Genomic DNA, 15,229 nt, shown 5'->3' on the forward strand with positions numbered 1-15,229 from the left:
CGTGGTTGGTGCAGATGGATGGGGTGGAATGGTAGGACCTGTTTTTGTGCCGTATAATTCTGATTCTGAGCTTTCCAGTGAACTTGGTTAATTTATAAATGAAGATAGACACAAAATGCTGGAGTAACTCAGCAGACCAAGCAGCATCTCTGGAGTAAATGAACAGGTGAAATTTCGGGTTGGGACCCTTCTTCGGACTGAAAGGAGAGAGGGGAGGGGGGAGCTGGAGGTAGGAAAGTGCCAGAACAAAACTGGGCAGGCAGCAAATAACCAACAAAGTGTGGAGCCCATAATGTCCCATTGTTGGCTGGGGAAGAGGTTATAATGGAGATATACAGGGATGAGAACAGTGGAGGGATTACTTGAAATGAGAGAATTCAATATTTATATCGCTGGGTTGTAAACTGCCCAAGTGAAATATGGTATGGTGTTCCTCCAATGAGTGTGTGGCCTGACAAGTGTAGGATGCCCATGAACACAGGTCAGTGTGGGAAGGGGTTAAAAGTGAGCATGGAAACAAGACCGCAGTGAGTTTAAAAAGAGCTTGGGAACAAAGCCATTATCAGTTTAAAGAGCCAGCGAAACAAAAATCTGTTTTTTTTGTTGCAAAATCATAGGGAAATCTGAACGGTTATACTGTATTTTGAAATGTTCTGTCCCAAACACAGATCTATGGCGTCAGCCTACTCCCCCTGCGTAATCTAAATAGGTATATACTATAACATTTGTCTTGTAGATAAAATAATTGAACACTCAAATTCTATCCATTTAAATCTATTGGTTTCATAGACTGATGTGTATATTGGTTTCTTAGACGGGTGCATAGACTGATGCAAGTTTTTTTTTTTTTTCCCCTTCACTGACCAATCTGTTCTGTCTGCCTTAGATGAAGAGAATATCCCAGAGATTACAGTTTGTCCACAAATAGGTGATTACCTGATGATATCAGAGGCAATGCTGGCTTATACCAACCTGAAGCAGCTTGATGGATTTGCTAAAAGACTTTTCTGTGATGCCTACATGTGCATGTACTGGAGCCCAAGGATGTGTTTGTATTAGTGACTCTCGAGATCTAACGGCTGAGTGATTTTGCTCCGGGCAACAAATGGAAATGGCCCTTATCACACTGAATGACTGGTTCAATAGCAATGCACAAAAAATGATTAATTCCTTCTCTTATCAAAGAATCTACTGGACTTTGTAAAGTAATACTGTACATAAGAGTAATTGTTTGAATTTTATGATGAAATGACATTTGAAATGAATGTTCTGCGGCAGCTTTTACTGGTTATTTCTGCACATTAATGGATATATATAGGAGACTTATTGAGAGAATTAAAGCATGGAACTACATTTTGCGAGGAGGTGAATTATATTAGTTTTAGTTTATTATTATTATTCTCACGTGTACTGAGGGACAATGAAAAGCTTCTTTTTGTTGCATGCTGTCCAGTCAAGTGAAAGAATATATGATTACTATCAGGCCGTCCACAGATACACTCTAATGGGAATAACGGGGATAACATTTAGTGCATGGTAAAGACTGATTAAATGTATCCTGATAACAGCTGGGAAGAAACTGGCCCAGAAAATTTTATAAACTGGCCCAGAAACCAGTATCATCCTATTTGATTTAAAGCAGGTAAAATATATTGCTGAATATCAGCCAATATGAAGAACTTGCATCTCCTTTCATGCATGCATTTATATAATTAACACACATATTGTTTGAATGTACTACATAAGAACCAAGGGACCCTGCACATCATTGCAATAATACATCTGCTTGGTATTGTTGGCACCACCAGGATAAGTCAACTGTGGAGAAAATTTGATTTGAATTTGATGAAATCTTGAGCAAATGACTTGATCTCTTTCCAACATAGTTGTGATGACTCATTGCACAGTCCACATCAATGCACTTTTTTGCCTTGGACCACAACATCCAGTGTAAAAACCACCGATCTGCGAGACAACATGGTTACTCCAGCTAATGCAGCTTCACGCAATTTAAGAAAACTTGGTGATGTACACATCGTTGTGCAAATTTTACTCCCTTGGAATCTCCAGAGAAATTACTAGGAAAAAAGACGTCGTACACCAAATTTTACTTGAAATCATGGTAACGGGTCGGAGTCATGCAGTGTGGAAAGAGGCCCTTTAGCCCAACTTGCCCACACAGTGAGTCCTTATCCTCTGAAGTATGATGCAGAGTGCATAAGCTGATGGACATGTGACAAAGAGCTCAGTGTGTGAACTTAATTCAAGGAATCTTCATGTAATGTTTCTGGAATTTCCCACACACAAACCGCATCAGCTTGTGATACATGTCCTGAGCTGCCTTTCATTCACTGGTTTTAAATCTCCGCATTAGAAAATGTGCTGGGATGTTCATTTGACTTGTTTCTTTAATGCCTTCTATATTGTGTGGATGGATCTTTTAATTTTCACAGTTGTAAGTTGGATGTTAGGAATAACTTTATTCCTTTGTTTTCATGTTTATAGAACCTAAATTATCTAAACTCTCTGAATACATAATGTTTGGGACAAAGACCCATCATTTATTTATTTGCTTCCGTACTCCACTATTTGAGATTTGTAATAGAAAAAAATCACGTGGTCAGATTTCAAAACAAGATAGCAAAAAAAGCTTAGAATCTATTTATTTGAACTCTATCTGCCCTTAAATAATGAGTTGAATCATGATGCTCGTCAGCCATTGATTCAATAGATAATATAATCAGGAATAGGTTGACTTATTTTAAACAGCTGATCGGCAATTCTCTATATAGACACAAAATGCTGGAGCAGCTCTGGAGAAAATGAATTCTCCCTACACATTCCATATCTATGTATTGCTAATCAGAAGCGAGCAATGAGATGAGATGATGCATCTTTCCATCTCCGCTGAGGTATATCAACAATGGTTACTGTCCCCATTCATGTGAATGGGATCACCGATGTTAGTTGAAAAAATAAATTAAAGCAATTTATCTCCTTTAAGCAATATTTAAATCTTTTGATGCTTTACAGCTGCAGGCACTAACAGAGGTAAGTGCAAGTGATTATTGAAAATGCATGCACAAAGGCGGCATTAATTAAAAGCAGGTTGCGTTCAGTTCAACTGAATTAATCTTCTACAGCTCAATAAAAGCCTCTTAACATAAAACCTGTTTGCACATGCATTGTCATACCACTTGTCCAAGAACAGCTCTGAATGAGTGTCGTGTTCGATAAATCACCGGATTCAGATAACAGAGTTTGATTCACTGTGTAATCATTACACTTTAGCGGTGCAGAGATGATGACCAGTTTCTTTGAACGATCTTTTATTAATAAGTCGCTCCTTGGTCTATAGGGTGATTTCACGAAAGGTCACTGGAGCGTAGATCCGCACCCACGTGACCGCAAAATTTAACTGGGGTACAAGCGTCACTTCCGGTACATGTTAGTGAATGGGAAAACACGCACTATCACACCCGTTAAAAACATCGAAAACGGCCAGTTTTTGAGCTGCAATTTACTGTGCCGTGACCGTGAGGCACAGCTACCTAAATTTACAGTCCAAAAGAAAGATAGAAACTAAGGTAAATTCAAGAGAGCTGAAGGTGCAAAAACAGCGGAAGTGCTTAGCGGACATTTGCCGTGGAGATTTAAAGATCGAAATATCGGGAATTATCGCGTTTGCTCGCTGCATTTCATCAAAAGTAAGGCATTATTGACTTTTTATCTTTATTCATTTGTTATATGAAAAGTTTTAAAAGTGAAAAATCCGTCAGTAAAATTGCAAAATCGCCCATGGTTCGCAGGAAGGGTTTTAACATGCAAAATGAAAATGCTTCTGAAGCTCCATTTACCATTTAAATAATCGTTCAAAGTTCAGCATCAACTTGCAGAGCTATAGATGCTTGAGCTGCGACCAAATCTGCTTTAATACTCTCTTCTTGTTGCACGTGCATGGCGTTCTTGTGCACATTGTCTATCCTGCTCACAATGGGTGCCCAATCAGGATTGTTGACATTAACAGGCTTGACTGTTATTAGATGATAAATAAATAAGTAGTTTGGGCGATTGTGCAGGCTTTAAACAAGAAACATTGAGAAATATATTTTGGCAAATAATAAAATGTCCTGATTTTGTCCAACTAACAGCTAACAATTATCCCATTCCTTAGCTTGCATCTGAGTAAAATTTATTTCAAAACGCATTGATAGTTTACGATTATTTAAATGGTAAATAGAGCTTCAGAAGCGTGTTCATTTTGCATGTTAAAACCCACCTGAGAACCATGGGCGATTTTGCAATTTTACTGACGAATTTTTAACTTTTAATACTTTTCATATAACAAATTAATAAAGATAAAAAGTCAATAATGCCTTACTTTTGATGAAATGCAGCGAGCAAACGCGATAATTCCCGATATTTTCGATCTTTAAATCTCCACGGCGAATGTCCGCTAACCACTTCCGCTATTTTTGCCCCTTCAGCTCCCTCTTGAATTTACCTTCGTTTCTATCTTTTTTTTGGACTGTAAATTTAGGTAGCTGTGCCTCACGGTCACCCCGACTGGCACAGTAAATTGCAGCTCAAAAACTGGCCGGTTTCGATGTTTTTAACGGGTGTGAAAGTGCGTGTTTTCCCATTCACTAACATGTACCGGAAGTGACGCATGTACCCCAGTTAAATTTTGCGGTCACGTGGGTGCGGATCTACGCTCCAGTGACCTTTCGTGAAATCACCCTATAGGTCTATACACACGTGACTGGCCACAATGGTGGTCAGTCGAACAACTGCTGTGTGAAAGCGAAACCGCACGAAAACCCCGGCTCCTCTCGGGTCACGCGGCTTCTGAACGCCGGGTCCGATACTTGCGGGCACCAGCAGGCGCCGCTACAACACTACTGAACAAAGATAATAGAGGAGCCTCTAGTATCTTTGCTACTGAATAAGGCACATACACTCATGTATCCCTGAATATCCCAAAACACACTCGCAAACCCCGAGTACACAGCAAAGCAAGCCGCAGGATGTTTCTAAATACACTCATGTAAACCTGTACGCACTTGCAAACTCATCAGAGCATGCCACAGGATGTTTCATTCTTGATCATTCTGGCACTGTTTGCGTCACGGTCTAAGGCTGAGGTTCTCTCACCGAAAGGGCGTCCAACACCATCCTTTATGGCATTTCGTATCAGAGCAGACCGCGCCACTGCCCCCTCCCTGAGCCAATCATAAGCCCCCCCTGTCTGCAACGTTGCTGCGCCACTAGTGGCAGGTGGCACGAGTGGTCTAGCCCATAAGATCTTTGGTCTAGCCCACTATTGCTGTTGTTCACCAACGCTATGATTTCCTATAGAATGGCCTGGGAAAGGCTGCGTTCCCAGACAATGCGAGTCCCCACACATGGACAGGTGCAAGGTCAATTCTAGATAACGCGTCTGAATCTTGTTTTCAAGAGGCTATGGAATGTAGAGCTGCTAATTTAGCCATTCCACATTTTAGCTGAAATCTTTGTCTGTTTAACCCTTACACTACAATGAGCTAAAATTTTGTCCCATTAATGTGGACAGGGCTCATTACTTCCAGTCCCTGCCATGAACTTCATTCCTCATTGATTCCACCTCTCCATTTCAAAGTGCTAGCTCTTTGCAACCTTGCTGGCCTGTTTGTCCCTAAGCTTTGCCCATGCATTTCATCATGAAAATTGCCTATCTCCACCTTTGTAATGTCACCTGCTCTCACTTCTCTTAGACCATTGTTCATACTTTAACTTTTGCCTCAACTATTCCAATGCTCTTCTGGGGCAGCATCCCAACCACTCCTCATTGTCCCAAGGAATTGTCCCCTCCGCTTTCAAAACTGCTGCTGTTACACCAATCTTAAAGAAACCTGGTCTTGATCCCTCCTCTCTCATTAACTACCGCCCAATCTCAAACCTCCCCTTTCTTTCAAAAACCCTGGAGCGTATCGTTGCGTCGCAACTTCATTCCCACCTCCTTGCGTATAACCTACTTGAACCCCTCCAATCTGGCTTTCGCCCCCTCCATAGCACAGAAACTGCTCTCCTCAAAGTCCTCAACGACCTCCTCACCTCTGCTGACACTGGTTCCCTCAACATCCTCATACTCCTCGACCTGAGCACAGCCTTCGATACAGTGAACCATAACATCCTGCTCACCAGACTCAAAGACCTCGGCATTGAAGGCTCTGCACTCAGCTGGCTCCGTTCCTACCTTTCCAACAGATCCCACTTCATCTCTCTCCACAACCACACCTCTGCTACAGCCACAGTCACTCAAGGCGTTCCCCAAGGCTCCGTACTCGGCCCCCTCCTCTTCATCAGCTACATCCTCCCCCTTGGTCAGATACTCCGCCACTTCAACCTGGACTTCCACTGTTACGCTGATGACACCCAGATCTACCTCGGCACCAAATCCCCCCACAACCCCCCCCTCTCCCATATCAACTCCTGTTTGTCAGCTATAAAAACCTGGATGCAACATAATTTCCTCAAACTCAACAGCGATAAGACAGAATTCCTCCTCATAGGCTCCAAAGCCACACTCAGCAAAATCAATAACCCCACTCTCCCCATCTCCCCAGGCCCGCAACCTTGGCGTGATCTTTGATTTCACCCTCTCCCTTGAGCCTCACATCCGCCATGTCATTAAAACCTCCTTTCATCTCCGCAACATCGCCAAACTCAGACCCTCTCTCACACCTCCCGCTGCTGAAAGACTCATCCATGCCTTCATCTCCTCCCGACTGGACTACTGCAACTCACTTCTCCTTGGCATCAGCTCCACCTACATCAACCGACTCCAACTGGTCCAGGACTCATCACCCACACCAAATCCTGGCATCACATCACTCCAGTCCTCAAACAACTTCACTGGCTTCCCATCTCCCACCAGATCAACTACAAAATCCTGATCCTCACCTACAAAGCCCTCCACCATCTGGCCCCCCCATATCTCACTGACCTCCTCTCCCCCTACCTACCCTCACGGTCCCTCAGATCCACATCAGCCGGTCTCCTCTCCATCCACAAGTCCAACCTCCGCAGTTTTGGGGACAGAGCCTTCTCCAGGGCAGCTCCCAGGCTCTGGAACTCCCTCCAACTGATCCGCAATTCCGTGTTCCTCACCATCTTCCAGTCCCGCCTCAAGACCCATCTCTTCACCTCTGCCTATCCTTAGCCCCACGTCCCCCTCCCTTTTCATCTGTGCATTAATTGCCTCATATTGTGTTTTGTATTGAATTCTGTCTTTACTTTGTGTACTAGTCATGTCTCTACTATTTATTTCATTCCCCTTACATGTTTTTCCTCTACCTGCTAAATTTTTGTAAGGTGTCCTTGAGACTCTTGAAAGGTGCCCATAAATAAAATGTATTATTACCTCATTGAAACATACAGAATGGTGAAAGGCTTGGATCGAGTGGATGTGGAGAGGATGTTTCCACTAGCGGGTGAGTCCAGCACTAGAGGTCATAGTCTAGAATTAAAGGACGTTCTTTTAAGGAGATGAAGAGAAATTTCTTTAGTCAGAAGGCAGTGAATCTGTGGAATTCTTTGCCACAGAAGGCTGTAGAGGCCAGGTCAGTGGATATTTTTACGGCATAGATGAGATTTTTGATTAGTACAGGTGTCAGAGGTTATGGGGAGAAGGCAGGAGAATGGGGTTAGGAGGGAGATAGATCAGCCATGATTGAATGGCGGAGTAGACTTGATGACCTGAATGGCCTAATTCTACTCCTATCACTTACCAAACCATTCATTCAATCCATGGTCTTTCTGTTAATATCAACTACTGGGGTAATCTTACATAGGTAATGTTTGCCAACTCCCTTCTGCTTTGGAAACTATTATTGCCAGAAATATTTATTGGTAGACAAAGTTTTGAAAGGTCAGGAATTGAGGGCTGTTTGATCTGGCACAGATGAGGGGTTGTCATGGGGCAGATCACCCATGATCCTATCTAATGGCAGGCTTAGCTTGAGGGGCCAGGTGGCGCTATTATATTGTTCTCCTGCAACACTTCCAGGACTGATTGGTTTCATCCACAACAACAAAGTCAATGGTTTCATTGGATGCCTAATCATAAACTAGAAACTTCACAAGACAGTAAAAAAATATAACACCTTACCTCCTCATGGATCTCTCAAACCTCGAAGTGCTCTTCAAATGTAGAATGTTACTCGACATTGAAGCAACCAGTTTGGAAAAAAAATCTGGATGCTTTTTTTGTTGATGGATTAGGTTGATCAAGATTGCTCCTCAGATTCATACAGGATCCTTCTCAACACCATGGCGTAGCATGTAGTTTGGACTACAGCAAAGTGGACTTAAGGCATTGGGTCAAACAGGATTGTAACTGCACATGAAAAGAGCTGCAGATGCTGGTTTTAATCGAAGGTAGACACAAAATGCTGGAGTAACTCAGCAGAACAGGCATCATCTCAGGAGCGAAGTAATGGGTGATGTTTCGGGTTGAGACCCTTCAGTCTGAAGAATGTTTGGGACACATGGCTTCACAGGTGTTTGTAATTGCTCAGGGGTCTTCAATTGCCTCCTTAATGCAGGTATAAGAGCTCTCAGCACCTAGTCTTTCCTCCAGTCTTTCCATCACCTTGGGAAACTTTTATTGCTGTTTATCAACATGAGGACCAAAGTTGTGCCAATGAAAGTCAAAGAAGCCATTATGAGACTGAGAAACAAGAATAAAACTGTCAGAGATATCAGCCAAACCTTAGGCTTATCAACTGTTTGGAACATCATTAAGAAGAAAGAGAGCACTCATGAGATTACTAATCGCAAAGGGACTGGCAGGCCAAGGAAGACCTCCACAGCTGATGACAGAAGAATTCTCTCTATAATAAAGAAAAACCCCCAAACACCTGTCCGACAGATCAGAAACACTCTTCAGGAGTCAGGTGTGGATTTGTCAATTACTACTGTCTGCAGAAGACTTCATGGACAGAAATACAGAGGCTACACTGCAAGATGCAAACCACTGGTTAGCTGCAAAAATAGGATGGCCAGGTTACAGTTTGCCAAGAAGTACTTAAAAGAGCAACCACAGTTCTGGAAAATGGTCTTGTGGACAGATGAGATGAAGATTAACATATCAGAGTGATGGCAAGAGCGAAGTATGGAGGAGAGAAGGAACTGCCCAAGATCCAAAGCATACCACCTCATCCACGAAACACGATGGTGGGGGTGTTATGGCCTGGGCATGTATGACTGCTGAAGGTACTGGCTCACTTTTCTTCATAGATAATACATAGAAAATAGGTGCAGGAGTAGGCCATTCGGCCCTTCGAGCCTGCACCGCCATTCTATATGATCATGGCTGATCATCCAACTCAGTATCCTGTACCTGCCTTCTCTCCATACCCCCTGATCCCTTTAGCCACAAGGGCCACATCTAACTCCCTCTTAAATATAACCAATGAACTGGCCTCAACTACATTCTGTGGCAGAGAATTCCAGAGATTCACCACTCTCTGTGTAAAAAATGTTTTTCTCATCTCAGTCCTAAAGGATTTCCCCTTTGTCCTTAAACTGTGACCCCTTGTTCTGGACTTCCCCTACATCGGGAACAATCTTCCTGCATCTAGCCTGTCCAACCCCTTAAGAATTTTGTAAGTTTCTATAAGATCCCCCCTCAATCTGCTGATGGTAGTAGCATAATGAATTCTGAAGTGTATAGACACATCCTATCTGCTCAAGTTCGAACAAATGCCTCAAAACTCATCGGCCGGCGGTTCATTCTATTCTACAGCAAGACAATGATCCCAGACATACTGCTAAAGTAACAAAGGAGTTTCTCAAAGCTAAAAAATGGCCAATTCTTAAGTGGCCAAGTCAATCACCTGATCTGAACCCAATTGAGCATGCCTTTTATATGTTGAAGAGAAAACTGAAGGGGACTAGCCCCCAAAACAAGCATAACCTAAAGATGGCTGCAATACAGGCCTGGCAGAGCATCACCAGAGAAGACACCCAGCAACTGGTAATGTCCATGAATCGCAGACTTCAAGCAGTCATTGCATGCAAAGAATATGCAACAAAATACTAAACATGACTACTTTCATTTACATGACATTGCTGTGTCCCAAACATTATGTTGCCCTGAAATGGGGGTACTATGTATAAACACTGCTGTAATTTCTACATGGGGTGAAACCAAAATGTATAAAAATGACCTTTATTAAAATCTGACAATGTGCATTTTAACCACATGCAATTTTTTTCTATATCAAATTGTGGAGTACAGAGGTAAATAAATAAATGACGGGTCTTTGTCCCAAACATTATGGAGGGCACTGTATATATTTTCCTCTAGCTTTTCGTTTTACTTCTCTCCATTCTTGTCTCCTTTTCATCTTTCGCCTTTGTTCACCCATCTGTCAATTAACCCCTCACCTGTTGTCCTGCCTCCACTTCTTTTGCATCTTTCTCCCCCGTACAACAATCAGTCTGCAGAAGGGTCCTGACCAGAAACGCCACCTGACCTGCTGAGTTACTCCAGCCCTGTGTTGATTCCAGCATCTGCAGTTTCTTGTGTCTCTGCAAAATAGCACTTAATAGCCCTGAAATCAGCACACATGCATAAAACACATCACATTGAAGAGGATTAGACAATCAATACATTCAGGCTTTATCTCTGTGTTGCCAATTTTCATTTTAGAATTCCGAGATTAACATTAGTTTACAGGCAGAAAAATAGATTAGCATCAGCTAAACTTCTGCAAAATTCATTCAAGGGAATCTTCTCCACAATATCATTGTATAAATAAAGCAATGTGTACTTCTATTTTAATAATTACATTAGGTTCTTGCTTAAGACAGGATACAATGTGCAAGAGGATCAATTTAATTGAATGCAATATTTCCCTGCTCAACTTTAATCTAGTCGAAAGGACACAAAGTGCTGGACTAGCTTAGTAGGTCAGGCAGCATCTCTGGAGAGCATGGATAGGCGATGTTTTGGTCAGGATACTTCTTCAGACTGCACCTATTTGACTTTGATCAAAGGTAGACACAAAATGCTGGAGTAACTCAGCGGGACAGGCAGCATCGCTGGAGAGAAGGAATAGGTTACGTTTCTTGTCGAGATCCTTCTTCAGACTGATGTCAGGGGAGAGGGCAATACAGAGATAAAATGTAGTCGGAGACAGTAAGACTGGCAGGAGAACTGGGAAGGGGGAGGGGATGGAGAGAGAGAGGGAAAACAAGTGCTATTTGAAGTTAGAGAAGTCAATGTTTATACCGCTGGAGTGCAAGCTACCCAACTGATCTTTGATCAATGTTATTCTCTAGGTGGGAATGTTATGGACATAGAGCTGCCCTCTCAACTCCAAAATGGCACCTTGAACCATGCCTATTGGGTGCATTCTGGCAAATGTGTGCAGCATTAAAAGTGAGATGGCCATAATAGGTCTGGTGAGGTGGGGAACCTATAAACTCATGATGAAACATTCACTTCTTGCAACCTGTATCTAGTCTTATGACCATGGTAAAGGTCAGTGGCAAACATGAGTCGTAATTACAAAGCCAAAACCCAGAAGTGTTTGTTACTTTTAATGGCCAAAGTATTTGCAAGCATTCTGGCAGCATGGACAATAAAAATCGGGTGCCAGATGTAGCTGCCTTAAGACTACTTACCCCATATCTTAACTCAGTCTGAAAAACATCTCTAAATAGTTTGAAGATGACTAACTATTGTAGCTATGCACCAAACCAAAAAGAAAGACCTCATCTGGCAAACCCAATGTGTAATATGGGATATACATGACTGCAATCCAACCATGGTAGGTCTCAGATCAACAAATTCAGTAAGATGCCACCACATTGAAATTCTGGATTGTGGTTCGACACCCAAATGGTATTAAGCAATTGAACAATCATATACACGACTGAAATCTCATCAGTTCATTGAAATGTAATTTTAATACCATTAATTGAGGTCCCTCTAATTGCAAGGACATGTAAAACACCTGCTACACTGGCCATTTACTAAAGCACAATGTGGCAGCTCTCTTACAGTGCCCTCCATAATGTTTGGGACAAAGCCCCATCATTTATTTATTTGCCTCTGTGCTCCACAATTTGAGATTTGTAATAGAAAAAAAAATCACATGTGGTTAAAATGCACATTGTCAATTTAATAAAGCCATTTTTATGTGTTTTGGTTTCACCATGTAGAAATTACAGCAGTGTTTATACATAGTCCCTCCCATTTCAGGGCACCATAATGTTTGGGACACATGGCTTCACAGGTGTTTGTAATTGCTCAGGTGCGTATTGCAGGTATAAGAGAGCTCTCATCACCTAGTCTTTCCTCCAGTTTTTCCATCACATTGGGAAACTTTTATTGCTGTTTATCAACATGAGGAACAAAGTTCTGCCAATGCAAGTCAAAGAAGCCATTATGAGATTGAGAAACAGTTAGAACTGTTAGAGACATCAGCCAATCCTTAGGCTTACCAAAATCAACTGTTTGGAACATCATTAAGAAGAAAGAGAGCACTGGTGAGCTTACTAGTCACAAAGGGACTGGCAGGCTAAGAAAGACCTCTACAGCTGATGACAGAAGAATTCTCCCTCTAATAAAGAAAAATCCCCAAACACCTGTCCGACAGATCAGAAACACTTCAGGAGCCAGGTGTGGATTTGGCAATGACTACATCCCGCAGAAAACTTCATGAACAGAAATACAGAGGCTACACTGCAAGATGCAAACCATTGGCTAGCCGCAAAAATAGAATGGCCAGATTAGTTTGCTAAGAAGTACTTGAAAGAGCAACCACAGTTCTGGAAAAAGGTCTTGTGGACAGATGAGACGAAGATTAACTTATATCAAAGTGATGGCAAGAGCAAAGTATGGCGGAGAGAAGGAACTGCCCAAGATCCAAAGCATACCACATCACCTATAAAATACGGTGGTGGGGGTGTTATGGCTTGGGCATGTATGGGCATGCTGAAGGTACTGGCTCACTTATCTTCATTGATGATACAACTGCTGACGGTAGTAGCATATTGAATTCTTAAGTGTATAGACACATCTTATCTGCTCAAGTTCAAACAAATGCCTCAAAACTCATTGACCGGCAGTTCATTCTACAGCAAGACAATGATTCCAAACATACTACTAAAGCAACAAAGGAGTTTTTCAAAGCTAAAAAATGGTCAATTCTTGAGTGGCCAAGTCAATCACCCGATCTGAACCCAATTGAGCATGCTTTTTATATGCTGAAGAGAAAACTGGGGGACTAGCCCCCAAAACAAGCATAAGCTAGAGATGGCTGCAATACAGGCCTGGCAGTGCATCACCAGAGAAGTGCATCACCCAACAACTGGTGATGTCCATGACTTGCAGATTTCAAGCAGTTATTGGAAGCAAAGGATATGCAACAAAATACTAAACATAACTACTTTCATTTACATGACAGTGCTGTGTCCCAAACATTATGGTGCCCTGAAATGGGGGGACTATAATGGATGGGATTTATATAGCGCCTTTCTAATACTCAAGGCGCTTTACATCGCATTATTCATTCACTCCTCAGTCACACTCGGTGGTGGTAAGCTACTTCTGTAGCCACAGCTGCCCTGGGGCAGACTGACTATGTATAAACACTGCTGTAATTTCTACATGGGGTGAAACCAAAATGTATAAAAATGGCGTTTATTACAATCTGACAATGTGTACTTTAACCACGTGATTATTTTCTATTACAAATCTCAAATTGTGGAGGACAGAGGCAAATAATTAAATAAAGGGTCTTTGTACCAAACTTTATGGAGGGCACTATATATATTATACATCTTCTGGTCCTACAGTCTGTATCTCTAAAGTGTAATGTCCTCCATTAATGCTTTTATAAATGAAAGGTTTGAAGTCCATTGAAAGGAGTAAAAAGTATCCAGTTATTTAGGCAAGCTGAAAGAGGTGTACATCTACACTTCTGGCAGGGATAGATGTGGGAGTGTGATCTGAAGGAGAGGAAGAATAGATTGAAATAAACGGACAGCTTTGCAGAATAGGTTTGGCTGAGCCAAGCTTCACTAGTTTAAGTGTCACAGGCCAGATCTAAATTAGGTGACTGGTGAAGATTCTTTTCCCGCAGAACTGTGACACTCAGAAATTTGCTGCTATCTATTGCTGTGGACTGCTATTTGTTCAATTTTTTTCAAGCAGTAACTGGGCTGTTTAGAAGGTAGAGCAGAGACCTCCTGTTATGAAAGAAGGTTTTGCAAAGAATTATCGCCAGGACCACAGTAATCTCTGTAATGGGAGAGATTTGAGAGTAATTTCCTAGACTGTAAGCAGTTTTGGGCCTCATATCTGCGGAAGGATTTGCTGGCACTGGAGAGGGTCTAGTAGATGTTTACAAGAATAATCTCAGGAATGATTGGGTTAAGATAGACACAAAAAGCTGGAATAACTCAGTGGGACAGGCAGCATCTCTGAAGAGAAGGAATGGGTGATGTTTCGGGTCGAGACCCATCTATGATTGGGTTAACATATGATGAGCATTTGATGGCGCTGGGCCTGTATTCGCTGGAGGATGAGGGGCCCCCTCATTGAAACTTACCATGAATGGCCTGGATAGGGTGGATGTAGAGAGAATGTTTTATAGCTTCAGACTAAAAGGACGAATCTTTAGAAAAGTGAGGAATTTCTTTAGTCAGAGGGTGGTGAATCTGTGGAATTAATTGCCACAGAAGGCTGTGCAAACCAAGTCAATGGATATTTTTAAGGTGGAGATTGACATATTTTTGTGAGTAGTACGGGTGTTGGGGGTTTTGGAAAGAAGGCAGGAGAATGGGGTTGAGAGGAAAAGATAGATCAGCCATGATTGAATGGTGTAGTAGACTTGATGGGTCAAATGGCCTAATTCTGCTCCAATAACTTAAGAACTGTAAACCGATAATGAAAGGTTATTGTTATTTTAAACCACATGCTGGAACCACAGATTTTCTTTTAGGGTACAGTGCAATTACTCTTATGGACAAGGTACTACAACTCTGTGGGAAAGGCTGAATTGGCCAGAAGGTCTTTTCCTATTTGTTAATTTGCAAGTATTTGGGAGAATAAACGAGAGGTAGTCTCAAACCTTTTGGATCATTGTAGACCAAAGTGTTTGATATCTATGTAATCTGATATATACACTAGTAGCAAAAAAAGGAAGACAAGAATAGGAGCCAGTACAAAATA

General features: G+C 42.0%; 1 protein-coding gene across 2 annotated transcripts in view; it reads left to right on the forward strand.

Moving 5' to 3' along the window:
* LOC116986378 (ubiquitin carboxyl-terminal hydrolase CYLD-like) overlaps positions 1–3,169 on the forward strand; it is a 30,550-nt gene extending 27,381 nt beyond the window's left edge. For both annotated transcript variants that reach the window (XM_033041856.1, XM_033041857.1), the window contains exon 14: positions 887–3,169. In XM_033041856.1, coding sequence (XP_032897747.1) covers positions 887–1,059 — 173 coding nt within the window. In that variant the 3' untranslated portion in view covers positions 1,060–3,169. The remainder of the gene's footprint in view (positions 1–886) is intronic.
* The last annotated feature ends 12,060 nt before the right edge of the window (positions 3,170–15,229 follow it).

The sequence above is a fragment of the Amblyraja radiata genome, chromosome 23 (assembly GCF_010909765.2).
Source record: "Amblyraja radiata isolate CabotCenter1 chromosome 23, sAmbRad1.1.pri, whole genome shotgun sequence".
In the NCBI taxonomy this organism is placed as follows: Eukaryota; Metazoa; Chordata; class Chondrichthyes; order Rajiformes; family Rajidae; genus Amblyraja; species Amblyraja radiata.